At 40.1% G+C, this 15963-nt stretch overlaps 1 protein-coding gene across 1 annotated transcript in view; it reads left to right on the top strand.

The window, feature by feature from the left end:
- Positions 1-15963, top strand: part of KMT2C (lysine methyltransferase 2C) — a 192182-nt gene that overhangs the window by 158757 nt on the left and 17462 nt on the right. Inside the window, exons 40-46 of the mRNA XM_044919936.1 lie at positions 40-103; positions 1996-2228; positions 5400-7076; positions 11203-11415; positions 13726-13867; positions 14013-14160; positions 15645-15823. Of these exons, the coding sequence (XP_044775871.1) occupies positions 40-103; positions 1996-2228; positions 5400-7076; positions 11203-11415; positions 13726-13867; positions 14013-14160; positions 15645-15823 (2656 nt within the window). The remainder of the gene's footprint in view (positions 1-39; positions 104-1995; positions 2229-5399; positions 7077-11202; positions 11416-13725; positions 13868-14012; positions 14161-15644; positions 15824-15963) is intronic.

Raw genomic sequence — 15963 nt, 5'->3', positions numbered from 1 at the left:
ATGTGGAATAAACCTATTTGTAAATTTTACTTATTTTAGGATGGCAGTATAACACATCAGATTTCTAGGCCTAATCCTCCAAATTTTGGTCCAGGCTTTGTCAGTAAGTATGAATCTAATAAGTTATGTGTTCTCTGGGGATTGCTTGTTTGCGCTATATTTGTGTTCTTCTAAACAAACAAACAAAAAAAATTGGAGTTAGTGTAGATGTGTTATTTTAAGTCTAAGTGCCCTCATCTTTTATGGAACATCCCTGCCCTGTTAGAAATCTGTTTCTGAAGGCATGTGTTTTCATTGCTCTTTTTCTCCGTGCATGAAGAATTCTAGTTAGAGATCAATATTTTAATACAGAAAAACCGTCTTCCCCATTCTCTTCAATACTGTTGTTGCTGTTTTTATATATAGATTGGGCACTTTACAATCTGTAGAATTAAACCACTTCTTGTTCTAATGACTGTCTGCCTAAGTGACAAAGACACTAAATGGGAACAACGAAGGGAATAGGCTTAGAAATAAGTTGGGTTAGCAGCATGGTGTGAAGGTCAAGGATGCAGGATGCCACGGAATCCTTTCTAGTTATCTTCAGGGGTCCCAAGGTGGTTCAGGATAGTATTTAAAGTTCTCCCCAAACTGAACCTTTCTGAAATCTTCAGACTGTTTAGCTAACTTTTTTTTCACCATTATTTTTCATTTTGCTCACCTCTGCTCTCCTGGTTCCAGAAACCAGAAAGGCTTTCCTTGCGGTAGGTCTCATTCTACCAGAAGCAGAACTTCTGAAATCTTGTGAAAAAGCCTGTTCTTGAAAAATGCCCTTCAAATTTAGTAGACTAGATTTCAAGTTCATACATGTACTGGAACTTCTGGGTTTAGGAACAAACCCAAAGTCTGACCTTTTGAAATTAACCCCTGCATTTAATCATAATTATAATTTGAGTACATATTTGCATTAAAAACAAGTATACTGCTATAACCAACTGGCTTTTTCTGGCTTTATTGTGCCCATTGGCTTTGGTTGGATTCTTACTGTATGACAATATTCTGTTATCATTGATGTAATTTTTCAGCTAATGTCCTTCTTGGAATTGTATTTATTCATTTCTTTGTCTTATAGTGAGTCAAAAGGTATATTTTGAATTTTACTACCATAAGATGACTTTTTTTTTTTGTTTTTGGGATTTGGCATCAGTGACGTAAAGTGCCCTTAAAGAATAAAGAAGGAATATTGGTACAAAATGAAGAGATATAACTATTTGGGGAGATATTTATGACAGTCATAAAAGTAGAAAAGATTTTACCTGGTTAATAATTATTCCATACCTTTGCTTATTTATAGAAATATAAATTACAAAATGCATAAAAGTTAGCAATGTTTTTAACTTACGGATTTCCTTTATAAAACATAGACTTCATGTTGGTCCCCTCTAAAAGAGTTTAGGTTCCCTTCCGCAAAGTTTAGGGTATTTTTTCGCTATTAAGAAATAAGAAAACCTTATAAACTTAGGAAAATTAGCATGGGAAATGATACCTAATCCATGCTCTGGTGATAGTGTATACCCAACTTTGTTTCTTCAAAACAAAACATTTCTAAAAAATGTCTTTAAAAAAACCAAAATTATTTACATTCTGTAAAGTTGAATTAATAACAATACATATATAACTTAATAAATAGTATGGCATGTGGGTTAGAGAAAAGCATTCCATTAGATAAAAGTCTTCTGTTTTTCAAAGATTGGATTTATAGTATTTCTGAGTATGAAGTTAACGCTGTACTAGGAACATGCATATTTCGCTTTCCTCAAATAAATGTTTTTCTAAAGTCTCCTATTTGATAAAGTTAAATTATGGTCTAATATTTAGTATTATGTTTTATTGACACCCATTACAAGACAAGGTCATGGTGAAACTGCATTTCCTTACAAAGTGGATTTGTATAACTTTTACATTGTTGGATCCTTTAGAAAATTAACACAGATGAATTTTTCATTTTTTCCTTAGATGATTCACAGCGTAAGCAGTATGAAGAATGGCTTCAGGAGACCCAACAGCTTCTTCAGATGCAGCAGAAGTATCTTGAAGAACAAATTGGTGCACACAGAAAATCTAAGAAAGCCCTTTCAGCAAAACAACGTACTGCCAAGAAAGCTGGGCGTGAATTTCCAGAAGAGGATGCAGAACAACTCAAGCATGTTACCGAACAGCAAAGCATGGTTCAGAAACAGCTAGAACAGGTAATTTGAAGTATTCTGGTTATTCTTTTTCATATGGGGTGTTTTTATTATTCTCAATATTTTGGTTTTATTTTATTTATTTATTTTAAAGATTTTATTTATTTATTTATTTGAGAGAGAGAGAGAGAAACAGCATGAGAGGGGATAGGGTCAGAGGGAGAAGCAGGCTCCCCGCCGAGCCGGGAGCCCGATGCGGGACTCGATCCCAGGACTCCAGGATCATGACCTGAGCCGAAGGCAGTCGCTTAACCAACTGAGCCCCAGGCGCCCCTCAATATTTTGTTTTAAAATACATTGGTATATCTTATGTAAAAGACACATTCCTGAAAAATGAAACCTTTTTTTTTTTTTAAGATTTTATTTATTTGAGAGAGAGAGAGAGAGTGCACGAGCACAAGCGGGGTGGGAGGGAAGGGTAAAGGGAAAGGGAGAAGCAGAATCCCCGCTGAGCAGGGAGCTTGGCGCTGGGCTTAATCCTAGGACCCCGAGATCATGACCTGAGCTGAAGGCAGATGCTTAACCCTCTGAACCACCCAGGTGTCCCAAATGAAACCATTTTGCTATTACCTTCCATTATAAACCAGATGTTTCTCAAAATGCTTATACTGAAATAACAATTATACTTAAAAAGAAGTAAAATTTAAACTTTTATTTAAAGTAAAACATTAGAAGTGTTCAAAATGGGTTAAGAGCCCACTCCTAGTAATTACCCAAGTGAATTAAAAACTTAGGTTCACAGGGTGCCTGGGTGGCTCAGTTGGTTAAGCGACTGCCTTCGGCTCAGGTCATGATCCTGGAGTCCCGGGATCAAGTCCCGCATCGGGCTCCCTGCTCAGCAGGGAGTCTGCTTCTCCCTCTGACCCTCCCCCCTCTCATGCTCTCTCTCTCTATCTCATTCTCTCTCAAATAAATAAATAAAATCTTTAAAAAAAAGAAAAAATAAAAAAAAATAAAAACTTAGGTTCACATACAAACCTGTGTACAAATATTTATAGCCACTCTACTCATATAGTCACCAAAAACTGGGAACACTCAGGTATCCTTCAGTGATGAATAGTTAGACAAATTCTGGTATGTCCATACACTGAAATAGTGCACAGCAATTAAAAAAAACAAACTATTGATATAGAACAACCTGGACGGATCTCAAGAGCCTTATGCTGAGTGAAAGAAGCTAATTCTGAAAGGTTATATACAGATTCCACTTATATAACATTCTTGAAATCACAAAATTATAAGGATGGACAATGTTTAGTGGTTGCCAGGGCTTAGGGATGGGGGAAGGAGGGTTTAGCTATAAGTGGGTGGCATGAGGACACTTCTTGGGGTGACAGAGCTCTTCTGAATCTTGACTGTGGTGATGGCTACTCTAATCTCTAAATGTCAGTTTTACTTTTTATCAATTTTAATTTTTTAAAGAAAATAGAGAAGTAATCCAAATGTTAATAGTAGAAAAGGAGGAGTCCAGAGTAGATTGACTTAATAAAACTTGGAGTACTGTCAGTGTAGTGAAGACTCTGGTAAACATATTCACGTATGTTGTCTTATTTAACCTTCTCTACAACTTTCTGAAGAAGCTAGTATTGTCACCGTCTTACACAACAAGAGTCTCTTGAGTCCTCACAGAGGTAGGTGACATGTTCGCTCCTAGCTGATTCTCAGTTGGGTTTTTTGTGGTTCAGATGTCTCATCTCCAAGCCATAGCAACCACAATAATGTTCCAACAGTAAGGTGATTGTAATGTAATCCCTATTGTTTAAAACTAGGACAGTTCTGGAATGAGGTGGTTCTTCTCTCTAAATTTACTCTATGGGTCCATGTTTGTTGTGAGTAAAATTCTTTTAATGATAGGTATTTCCTACTAAATAATTTTAGCACTTTTATTGCCTGCTGGTGTCTTTCTATAAATTCCTTATGATGAGGGCCTGGCTTTTGCATACCCATGGATCAAATCCTATTTAGAAGCTAATACTGTACTTGGAAAATGGAACACATCATCTGTTACTGTATAGTTGCCAACAATCCAGTGTAATCCCATTAAGATAAGCAGCTGATAACATGTTTTAAAGTATTTTAAAATGTCATGGGAAAGGCATGGATGACCCCCTTTCTGTATTCCTAATACTTGTACTCCAGCTTCACCAGTCCCATGGTAATCCCTCAGTTCCAGCCAGGCACCTGGTCAGGAAAGAAGAAAATTAGATAGTTCTACAGCCACTGGAGACCCACCAAAACCATATTATGTGCAGAGAACATGCTAGTTGTCTGGGAAACTGAAGAAAATAAGTTGAAAAACCATTAGAGCTGCTGGGCTCAGTGTACTAGTATAATATGCATCTCAAATTGGATGGTTACAGAGGACATGGGTAACACCGGGCATCACCTTCTCCCCTTCCTGAGCAAGGTGCATCCTGAGGACATGGGTTGCATCTTTATTGATATTTGTCCGTAGCATCTGGTACATTGTGGTGGCACAAGGGTTTTTGGAATGAATTAATGGACACGAGTCAGTCATTATATTAGGAACTATTTCAAATATTACCTCAGAGTTTTGTATATTTTTTAGAAATTATAATTTGAGTATGTGATCCCTTAAATTCGAAGAGTTTCACCAATCTAGTCTTTTTAACTGGGCGGCGGGGTGGTGTACCTGCTAGTATTTCATCTTGTTTTAATATCTTGTGTGATTTTTGTATACTTAAGAAATGAAAACTTGTTTTAAATGGTTCAAATTTGAGTTAAATCTTGGTTATTCTGACCTTGTGTATTAATGTAACTTCTAAGGCAGGTCAGTTTGCTGATTCCTGTGTAGCCTTTGTTTATTGTCCTATTTTACTTTTTGATGTGTAGCTTAAATAGTTTATGACTTTCGTGGTAAGGTTTTTAAAATATTTATTTCAGAAAAATATATTTCGAATTTGTTTTTGGTATATCATATGTAAAGAAGTTTTACAAATGATTTAGGAAAATTCTGTTGTTAAAAAGATGCGCAGTCTTTCGTTAGTGCTTATTGATCCAATTTTTTTTCTTTTTTTTGCCACTGCCTAAGCAAAATACTTTTGCGTCTGCAAGATCTGCCTCATATATAACCCCCACCGTAATCATCAGCCGGTGATTTAGTTTGATACCTGCAGTATAAATAAATGAGTAAGCCTGACTTTTTGATTCCAGATCCGTAAACAGCAGAAAGAGCATGCCGAGTTGATTGAAGATTATCGGATCAAGCAGCAGCAGTGCGCAATGGCCCCGCCTTCCGTGATGCCAGGTGTCCAGCCCCAGCCGCCCCTGGTTCCAGGTGCCACAGCACCTGCCATGAGCCAGCCCAGCTTCCCCATGGTGCCACAGCAGCTGCAGCACCAGCAACACACAGCGGTCATTCCGGGGCATTCCAGCCCTGCTAGAATGCCTAGTTTACCTGGGTGGCAGCCTTCCAGTGCTCCTGCCCACCTCCCCCTCAATCCTGCTAGGATTCAGCCTCCCGTTGCCCAGTTACCAATAAGAACTTGCACACCAGCACCAGGGACGGTGTCCAGTGCAAATCCACAGAGTGGACCACCACCACGGGTGGAATTTGATGACAATAACCCCTTCAGTGAAAGTTTCCAGGAACGGGAACGAAAGGAACGTTTACGAGAACAGCAGGAAAGACAACGAATCCAGCTCATGCAAGAGGTAGACAGACAGAGAGCTCTGCAGCAGGGGGTGGGGATGCAGCCGCATGGCTCGCTGCGCTCCCAGATTCCATTCTACAGTTCTGAGCTGCCTTGTGACTTCCCCCAGCCTCCCAGGCCCCTTCAGCAGTCTCCACAGCACCAACAGCAAATGGGGCAGGGCTCACAGCCGCAGAGTATGCAACAGGGGTCTATTAATTCCCCTCCCGCCCAGACTTTCATGCAAACCAGTGAGCGAAGGCAGATAGGACCTCCCTCCTTCATTCCTGATTCACCATCGATTCCGGGTGGAAGCCCAAATTTCCATTCTGTCAAGCAGGTACATGGAGGTCTTTCTGGGGCCAGCTTCCAGCAGTCCCCAGTGAGGCCTCCTTTTACACCTGCTTTACCTGCAGCACCTGCAGTCGCTAACAGCAGTCTCCCTTGTGGCCAAGACCCTGCAGCAACCCATGGACAAAGTTATCCAGGATCAGCCCAGTCTCTCATCCAGTTGTATTCCGACATAATCCCAGAAGAAAAAGGGAAAAAGAAAAGAACAAGAAAGAAGAAGAAAGATGAGGATGTGGAATCCACCAGGGCGCCATCCACCCCCCACTCAGATATAACTGCTCCACCGACCCCGAGTATCTCAGAAACTACCTCCACACCTACAGTGAACACGCCTGGCGAGCTTCCTCCGCAAGTCGAACCCGAGTCAGCGGAGCCTGTCTGCCCGTCAGCTCCCAACACGGCAGCCGGCCAGCTATGTACAGAATTGGAAAACAAGCTGCCCCACAGTGATTTATCACAGGGAACTCCAAATCCACAGACTTATGCAAACCCAGAGGCGGATAAGCTGTCCATGGAGACCCCCGCCCCAGCTGAGGAGGTCAAACTAGAGGCGGCTGAGCCGCAGCAGTGCCCGGGCCAAGATGGGCCTGAGCCGGAGGAACAGACAGGCAGTAAGGCTGAAGAAAGAGTGGTGGCTGGTCCTGTCTCCTCAGGGCAGAGTCCTCCCCAGTCTGCTGGGGCCCCGGCTCCCAAGGGAGATGCGGGCAATGAACTTCTGAAGCATCTGCTGAAAAATAAGAAATCATCTTCCCTTTTAAGTCAAAAACCTGAAGGCAGCTTTTCTTCAGAAGACGACTGTACAAAGGATAACAAACTAGTTGAGAGGCAGAACCCAGTCGAAGGATTGGTAAGTGTGCTCCCTGAAAACTACAACTTCCTTGTCTCCCCTTTGTTTTAAATTACAGTTAAGCCGATTAGTGCCAACCACGATACTAATTTCAACAAGATTTTGCAACTTTTTACTCTAAAGGACAAATTCTAATTTTGCTTTTTCTACCTCTGAGGAGCCCATGTTTTGACTCATACCCATAACCCATATTAAGTCATAATTTGTTTACTTTTTCTTCAAAAATCAAAGACATGTACTAATGCATTTAATATGTAACACGTGCCTGTCAGCTGATTATTACCACATTGAGCTGATCTAACTAAGGCAAAAAGTGAATGTCTGTGTATCTTTACTGCAAATCAGTATGCAGTTTCCATTAACCTCTTCGAAGTGCAGAAGACAGCTCCTGCACTCGCTAATACCTGGGGGGACTTGCCTCTCGGGTAACCGTGTTGGGAATCCATTGTGTTGCAGTGTTATTAATACTTGATTTTATACAAATGGAATCTTATACTATTTTATCTTTATGGTTTCCCTTGTGTCAATATTCTGCCCTTTTTAAGGTACAAAACATTGAGTTTGCTTTTTTGTTTTTTCACTTTTTTTTTTGTATGAAGAGGTTCTTTGAAAATATACCTTTACAAGATTCCATCCCCTGCATTTCAGTGAACTTCCCTGAGCTATTCCCAGACTGGGGTTTCCAGGTTGTAAGGTTGGTCTGCTTGAGTGCTCGTGCTTCCTTACTGGCGTATTCCTAAAGCTTTCCCCGTAGTGCTTCTCAGTTGGGATTGTACAGTTTTCATTTCTTAATTGAATGAGGTGAAGTGGTACATTTCGCTCAGATTTTCAATTTTAAGGTTGCTAATGAAGCCGTTCTTTTAGCAAAAGTGTTGTCTTACTCTTTGTTTTCTCTTATTTGTGTGTTTGACCATTTTGGAGAGATTGAGTGCTGGAGTGATAGAGTCCAGTAACTTGTAAACTCTAGTGGTAATATTTCTTCAGTCGTATTTGTCGCCACCAAATATGCCCAGTCTCTAACCACTTTCTCCACTGCATTCTGTCCCCCTAGGAATACTGAGCTACTTGCAATCCCCTTGAAGGTCTTTCTGATCTCACCACATGCTGCTGTTTCTGCCTGTTGCTGTCCTTTCTTTTTCACATCTGGCCAACGTCTTCTTTTCTTTTAAAACTCAGTTCTAGAATCATCTTCCCCACACCTTTCTCAGCTCAACCATTCTCAGATGTGTCGATGCCCATGTGCTCACATATCAGTTTTTATAATACCACTTAAATAGCTTCTTGAAGGGCATAGGCTGCATCTTGAGCACCTTTGTGTTCTCAGTACTTACTACAGTATTAGCACATAATAAGTACTCAGTGTATGGAATTGAAGTTAAGTCTTAATACTGATGATTATGCTATATAGAGAAGATGTTAGGATAGAAAAAGGAATGAGATCACTTGTATATGTATAAATGTTTGGACTGTGTCACGTATTCTCATATCCATTTAGGAGGGTGGCAAGGGGTCGGGTACCTTATTACTAGGGGTAGTGATGCCTTACCGTATTCCAGGTAGGTATCCTATGCTGAGCACTTGCCCGAGGTACTAGTTAGTCATTTGGCAGGAACGGTTATTATCCCCGGTTTACAAATGATGAAATCCCGTTTACTTTCTAGTCACACGACAGGCAAAATTATTGTGGCAATAGTTGGATACACCAAGTTTTCCTCCATACTGAGTCTGTTTCTTTACATGTAAGTTGGGGTTAGGAGAAGAGCACCTTCCTAGTTGCTGTGCAGTGAGTGGTAGAGCCTTTTTGGAAAGTTTATGAGGTTCCTACTCTGCCTGCATTAAGTTCATGTGTCATCACTTACCAGGAGGATGGTCTGGGCAGGTTCGGTCCTTTCTGTACCTTGATTTCCTCATCTGTACACAGGAGTAATCCTATTCCCTGTTATGTAGGGTTGCTGCAAGGATTAACAGAGTTAAAACACATTCTGCTGATAATGTCTGGAAAAGGTGCATATCTTTGACCTGCTAATTACGTATTGAGGAATCTGACATAAGGAATATAAAATTCTAAAATATGCAAAGATTTAACCACATGAATAGCTAATGTCCTGTCTACTAGTAGAGGGAAAAAAATGAGAGAATTTAAAGAAAGAAAGAAAGTCTAGTACAGTAGTTATTGATTAAATTATTATTTCTATAAAGCTATATCTGAATGAGTTGTTTTTTCATTTTTTTTGCAGCCACTAAAATTTATGCTATATAAGGATGTTTAATGTCATGGGAAATAATGTCAAGCCACTAAAATAAAAGAATACAAAGTGTGTCCATTGTGTTTTAACACAGTATTTGTAGGCATAGGTAAAAGACTGAACCACAGATATATTAAAATGTTAACTTTTTATCTCAGGCAGACATTTGGATGATTTTTAACCTTTGTGCTCTCCTATAATTAGAAGTATTCTTTGAAATGTAGTAATACATGCTTTTTAGGGTAATTGTGAGGATTAGAGATAACGTCTGCAATGCACTTAAAGTGCTTGACCCAAACGTACTTAATAAGCAACTACATTATTAATCTCTTATAAGCCAATAAGAAATTCTTAGGTCTTTGCTACTCAGAAGTGCAGCCCTTGGGGATCAGTAGCATTGAGCTTACCTGGGAACTTTTTAAGAAATGCAGAATCTTATTCTCCAGCACAGACTTGCCAATCAGAATGTGTTTTTTAATAAGAGCCAATGGAGAGGCGCACAGTTCTAGGCTTGTGGTTCTCAAAACTTTAATATATCAGTATCACCTAAAGGGCTTATTGAAACACAGGGCACTGAGCCTCACTCCTACTAGAGTTTCTGATTCAGTAAGTCTGGAGTGGGACCAGGGAATGTGCATCTCTAACCATCCCCAGGTGGTACTCCTTTTGCTGCTCTGGGGACTGCTTTTTGAGAACCATTGATCTCATCCTGGGATGGGTAGTCTGAGCCTGCTTAGACCTTTTACCCTTTCTTTTTTGAGCTTAGAATGGTTTTTACATTTTCAAATGGTTGAAAAAAAAATCTAAGAGTAATATTTCACAACATGTGAGCATTATATGAAATTCAAGTTCAGTGTCCATGAATTTAAAAAGTTTTATTGGACCACGGCCACACTTGTTCATTAATGAATGCTCTATAGTTACTTTGGTGGTAGCAGGGCAGAGTGTTGAGTAGTTATGATAGGTACTGTGTGGACTGCAGAGCCTGAAATATTACTGTTTGGCTTTTTACAGAAAAATGTTGCCATGCATGCTCCAAGCCAGTTAAAATAAAACTGGAAACTATAATCTTCAAACCTTCAAAGATTCAGTGCAGAACACATCAAAATAAGTCTAGCAATTGTAGTTACCTATCTAACAAGTTTAGAAATACTGGCCCCTAAAAAAATTCCCATATTTTTAGGTATTGATAGCAGTACCTTTAAGAACCTCTTCAGGGTTCTTAGCCATTAAGTAAAGAGAAAGGTTTAAAAGGAAAGGGGGGGGTATTTGCTAGCATATATGTAGGCCCTTTCATTGACTTTAAGTATAGAGCAGTTATTACTCAATCACATTTGTGATCATGAGCTAATTTTGATGACCAGTGTTGTTTGTTTTTAGTGATCTAGCTGTTCCTCTCAGCGAAGGTGCATAGGCTATGGAACTTATCTGTTGTTCTACAGACCTTGTATTTCAACTGTTCCTAAGGGGAACCCAAAATAACTCCCCAAGACCGCAGTGCAGAGGCTGTCACGGCCACCTGGCTAAGAGCACTCCTTCCTCCACAGCTTCCAGAGAGCAGGACCGAGGAGCTCTGGTCTACACTGGCACCCCTGTGGTCCCGCCTGAGGAATAATGCTTGCTCTGAGAGGGAAAGTAGCCACACTTAAGAATTCTGCTCTTTCCTCGAGCTTTGCAGCTTACCAATTTCTGTACTTGAGAATAATGTTTGGAAAGGGGATGATATTTCAGAAAACAGACCATTTGAGGCCACTGCCTTTCCTCAACTTTTAGTACCCCTGTTAGGAATATGTGTCATAGAGTGGAACTGGATTAGCATGAACTGCAAAATCCAGCATGTGAATAGTTCACTTATCTCTTAACCTTTCCAATTACATTAGCAAACTTTGGGGGCTCAAATGCAAGGTGGTTTTGGATGTGGCAACAACCAATTGCCAAAAACAGATGGAGGAAGTGAAACCAAGAAACCTCGAAGCAAACGGACTCAGAGGACAGGGGAGAAGGCTGCACCTCGCTCCAAGAAAAGGAAGAAGGATGAAGAGGAGAAACAGGCTATGTACTCCACCACCGACACCTTTACCCACCTAAAGCAGGTGAGTCGCTTAGAGCAGCTCCTTTAAAAAGTCAAGTGAGGCATCAAATGCTTTTTCAACCCTATTAAAACTGAAATTTTCTCTTTATTACCATATTTCCTAATTAAAGTAGTTACAAGGATAAATGATGTCTCAACAGGGAGTCTAGTAGACTTCCTAATTGCAAGCAAAACTGCACCATATCCTATTGGCACCCGAAAATGGCAGTAAGATAGATGGATTGGTAGGTGATGGTCAAGATTTACTTGTGTTCAGAAGGAGCAGCCTCAGCACCAAGAAAAACCTGTCTGTGTTACTTGTGACTCTGGATGCAAGGAAATGCAGCTGCCGGTCTCCCTGCAGTAAACTCTATTCTTACACCTTTGTGGTTGTTACAGAAGGTGGGAGACAGCCACTAAGAGTGCCACTGGGGGTACCTGGCCTCCCTTCACGCTCCGATTCTTGCTGAGCAAAGATAAGGAACATGTTTTTCTTGTTAGATGCCTGGCAGCATCCCTTTAAGACAGATAAGAATAAAGCTCATTTTTAAATATATCCTAGAGATTCTGTGGTCTCTCTCACTTACTTACTCCAGCATTTTGATACTCGAAATTTTTAAGTCTTGTTTTTCTCAAGCCTTATTGGACTAAGTTGCCTTGGGTCTTAGAAAAGTTGCGAAACGCTCTGTTTTGTTGACCGTGTACATTACTCTTCAATGTGTTTTTTAATAGCAGCTCTCTCTGCTCCCTCTAATGGAACCAATCATTGGAGTGAACTTTGCGCACTTTCTTCCTTATGGCAGTGGCCAATTTAATAGTGGGAGCCGACTTCTAGGAACTTTTGGCAGTGCTACCCTTGAAGGGGTTTCGGATTACTATTCTCAGTTGATCTACAAGGTATGTTTCTTCACCAAGGTCTTACCTTGCTTCCTCTTTGGATACCATATCAGAATTGGTAGAGCTTGTCTTGTTTTTCATCTAATCTTCCAAGTTTCATTTAAACTTTATTAGTTCAGCTAAAAGGTGACAATTTCACTGGATGAAAAGTTTCTAACATAAATATTTGTAATGTTTTATAGGTAAGACTACAAATAGTGAAGAACATCCATTATGTATTTCCATGGTAGAGAAAATACCTGTTTTCCTATAACTTATTAACTCTTAAAATGAATCCAAATACATAGTAAATAGAATAAAAAAAGTAGTTAGCAATTTTCCCTGAAAAATGAAATGAAAAAAATTGAAAAGTGTATTTTGTCTGATGATTTAACTAGACATTAATTATAACTAGACATTAATTCTTAAACTAAAATATCAAACTAACTCAAATTTATCTTTTGGTATTATTATTTTAGCAACGTTTTATAATAGCCTTATTAGACATTCTTTACTTCACATCTGACTTACGTAAAATGCTCTTTTTGCAAAAATATTTGAGAGTATCATCGGTTTTCTGGAGGGCTTCTCTTCTTACTTTAGTATTAAAGTCATTCTCTTGTGATGCTCCATTTATTATCACTATCGGCTTTTCTCTTCAGTTAGAAACTGTCCTAACTCTTGTTAAATGCCTTCTCTTCTGATGCAACCTGTTCTCCAACACAACTTCATTACTTTCATGAAATCCCAGATCTTTGCAAGATTTGTAATTTCACCTTGCACTTGATTCTCATGGTATTATTGGTAGATTCCAACAATCCCTGAGAGACTGATCACTTAATCAACAAAGGACAAACTGATGACATGCTAAGCAGAGAGAAATGTTTGGAGGGGACTCCCATTTGTTAATGATTTAGCCATTTCCGTGTTATTGCTAAGACTTTTGCTTCTTATAGAGGTTTTGGACAATCCAGATTCTAATATTGAGGATATGAGTTGTAATTGTAGGATTAGGACCACAAATTCTTAAGTTGTTTGTTTGTTTGTTTTTTAATAGAACTGGGGCATATTTTAATGAGAATTGAATAATGGAATTTTTGAGAACTTTTACAATTTATTAAAGCTGTCTTTCACTGGCTATAACAATGAAATTTGAAAAGAGATGTACAGAATAGAATAATGTAACTTTGCTTCTTAATTTCAAGTACTCAAGCTGGGCAGAGTAAGCAAATGGCTAATTTGTCCATATGAGCATGAGTATTTCTCCCACCAAAAAACCTCCTGGCCTTGTACATTTATTTATCTTCTTGGTGTGCATTTAGGAATGAAGATGCATCTTGATGACATGTCTATAGCCTTGCTTCCATGTGCTAAAAAGTCACAGAACTAAGTTTTAGCAAGGTCATGGCATATTTGCTCTGTAGCATATAATTTAAAATTTTTTGGTCTCCTGCAGCAGAATAATTTAAGTAATCCTCCAACACCCCCTGCCTCTCTTCCTCCTACACCACCTCCTATGGCTTGTCAGAAGATGGCAAATGGTTTTGCGACAACTGAAGAACTTGCTGGAAGAGCTGGCGTATTAATGAGCCATGAAGGTATGATGCTACACCTCCGAGTTGTACACCTTTGCAGAGTGTGCCTTTGTCAGCTGTGGCTGGTGAAAAGGCAATCGTGTGAGGTTCTCCCCATGTATCCGTTTTGACTAAATCTATTTTTGGTTCTGTGTTTTCGCTTTTCCAGTTACCAAAAGTCTAGGACCCAAACCGTTTCAGCTGCCATTTCGACCCCAGGATGACTTGTTAGCCAGAGCTATTGCTCAAGGCCCAAAGACCGTTGATGTTCCAGCTTCCCTGCCAACACCACCTCATAATAATCAGGAAGAATTAAGGTAGAGGTCCTTTTTTCCTTTTTTCTCACATATTTTTTAGTTATTTCATTTTTTAAAAAATACATATATTTAGCAGAATGTAGGGATAGCATGTAAAAACATTGAAGGGGTAAAAATTTGGTGAATAGTTTTCTTTAGGACTTAGTTTATAAAACATTCTTACTATTAAATGTAATTAGTTTGTACATTTTTAAATTCTTAGATGGTATAGGAAGTTCAGCAAATAACCAAATAGACATTAAGGCAACGGGAGTCTCTATGCAAAATACTTCACAGATCACTGTCACTTACTGATGTTCCCAGATGTCTAAAATAAAAGAGCAGCAGTCACCGATACCAGAGAATGCTTTTGGGGAAGAGAGTTTAAGGACTATCCCGCCCAGAGTTTTGTACTTCTTTGTATCAGCTTTTTAGACCCAAGATTCTGACTGGGGAGAAACCACCGTCCTTAGTAGATAACCACAACCCACCTAGTTAGGTCTGGGAAAGGCTCTTATGTACTTCATCAGGTGATTCCTTTTTTGGATAATCTGGTAACTACCCTCTATTTGATGAGACATCATTTAGATTAAGTCCCTTACTTTACTAATGAGAAAACTGTGGACCAAAAAGGAGAAGTTTCTCATCCAGATTTAGAATCCAGGTCTCCTTGCTCTCTCCTGCATCTTATTGCTAGAAGTTGCTAGATTTGTGAATCGGGAGCAGTTGTGGGAGGCAGCCTCCTAGGTGTGCATGTGTGGTGCCCTGGGGCAGGACACGACTGGATGTCACAGGGACTGCGTCTGGAAGCCACTCTCGGGTCTCATCGTAATGCTGCTGCTCAGCTTCTCTCCACGTAACAGGGTCTCCTTTGTGGGGGGAGAGTGGGAGGCCCCAGGTTTGGGGGCATCCCATAGCATTAGCTTGAGCCCACACTTGCCCTCTGACCTCAGTCACCCTAGTTAACCTCTAACTTCTTGGGCTAGACCATTCTCTTCTTCTTTTCACCGTACTTGATCAGTTAGGAAAAATAAAGGCCCATGAAGCTCTAGTGACTGAGTTTTCCCTGCGTTTCCACTATGAGCAGCAGCACGGCGGGCTCTGCGGCTGTGCCCGTGGGGTGTGCGAGAAGGCTCTTTCCTTTTCCGGCTGCAGACTATTCCTAGTCTCAGGGATCTGGAACTTGGCAGAGGTGTAAGTCTTCATCCTTTCTCCACTGTGTTGTAATCTGAACGTCTTCTTTCTTTGGCAGGTGTTTAAACTTTGATGTTGAAGTTCCGTCAGGAGGAAACCTACTGTTTAAATTGCTTAACAGTTGAATGTGTTTCTTAGGTCTTTTTCTGAGAGATTTCTTGTTTGGCCCTGAACCTATTCTTTGTCTTCTTACATCATTGCCATTGTCCAAGGGAACCTCGTAGTCACACTCGTAGACAGGGCTGGGTTGTGCAGGAAGCCCCAGTGATGGGTTTGCCCGTGTTGACATGTTATCTTTGTTCTTCTCTCAGGATACAGGATCACGGTGGTGATCGGGACAGTCCTGACAGTTTTGTCCCCTCATCTTCTCCGGAGAGTGTGGTTGGGATGGAAGTGAGCAGATACCCAGATTTGTCCTTGGTCAAAGAGGAGCCTCCAGAGCCTGTGCCATCCCCCATCATTCCAATTCTTCCTAGCAGTGCTGGGAAAGGTAGGGAAAGTACTCAGCCGAATTATTTTTCTTTACAGTATGCCAGTTTACTAACGTTCATAATTTGATTTTGAAAAGCCATTAGTACTCAATCCACCTTTCCTTCCTCCCTCTCTCCCTCCTTCTTCCCTTTTTTCTCC

This window comes from Neomonachus schauinslandi, chromosome 12, assembly GCF_002201575.2.
Source record: "Neomonachus schauinslandi chromosome 12, ASM220157v2, whole genome shotgun sequence".
Lineage (NCBI taxonomy): Eukaryota > Metazoa > Chordata > Mammalia > Carnivora > Phocidae > Neomonachus > Neomonachus schauinslandi.
Note: the sequence above shows the minus strand (reverse complement) of the source record. Positions and strands in the feature narration are given on the sequence as shown.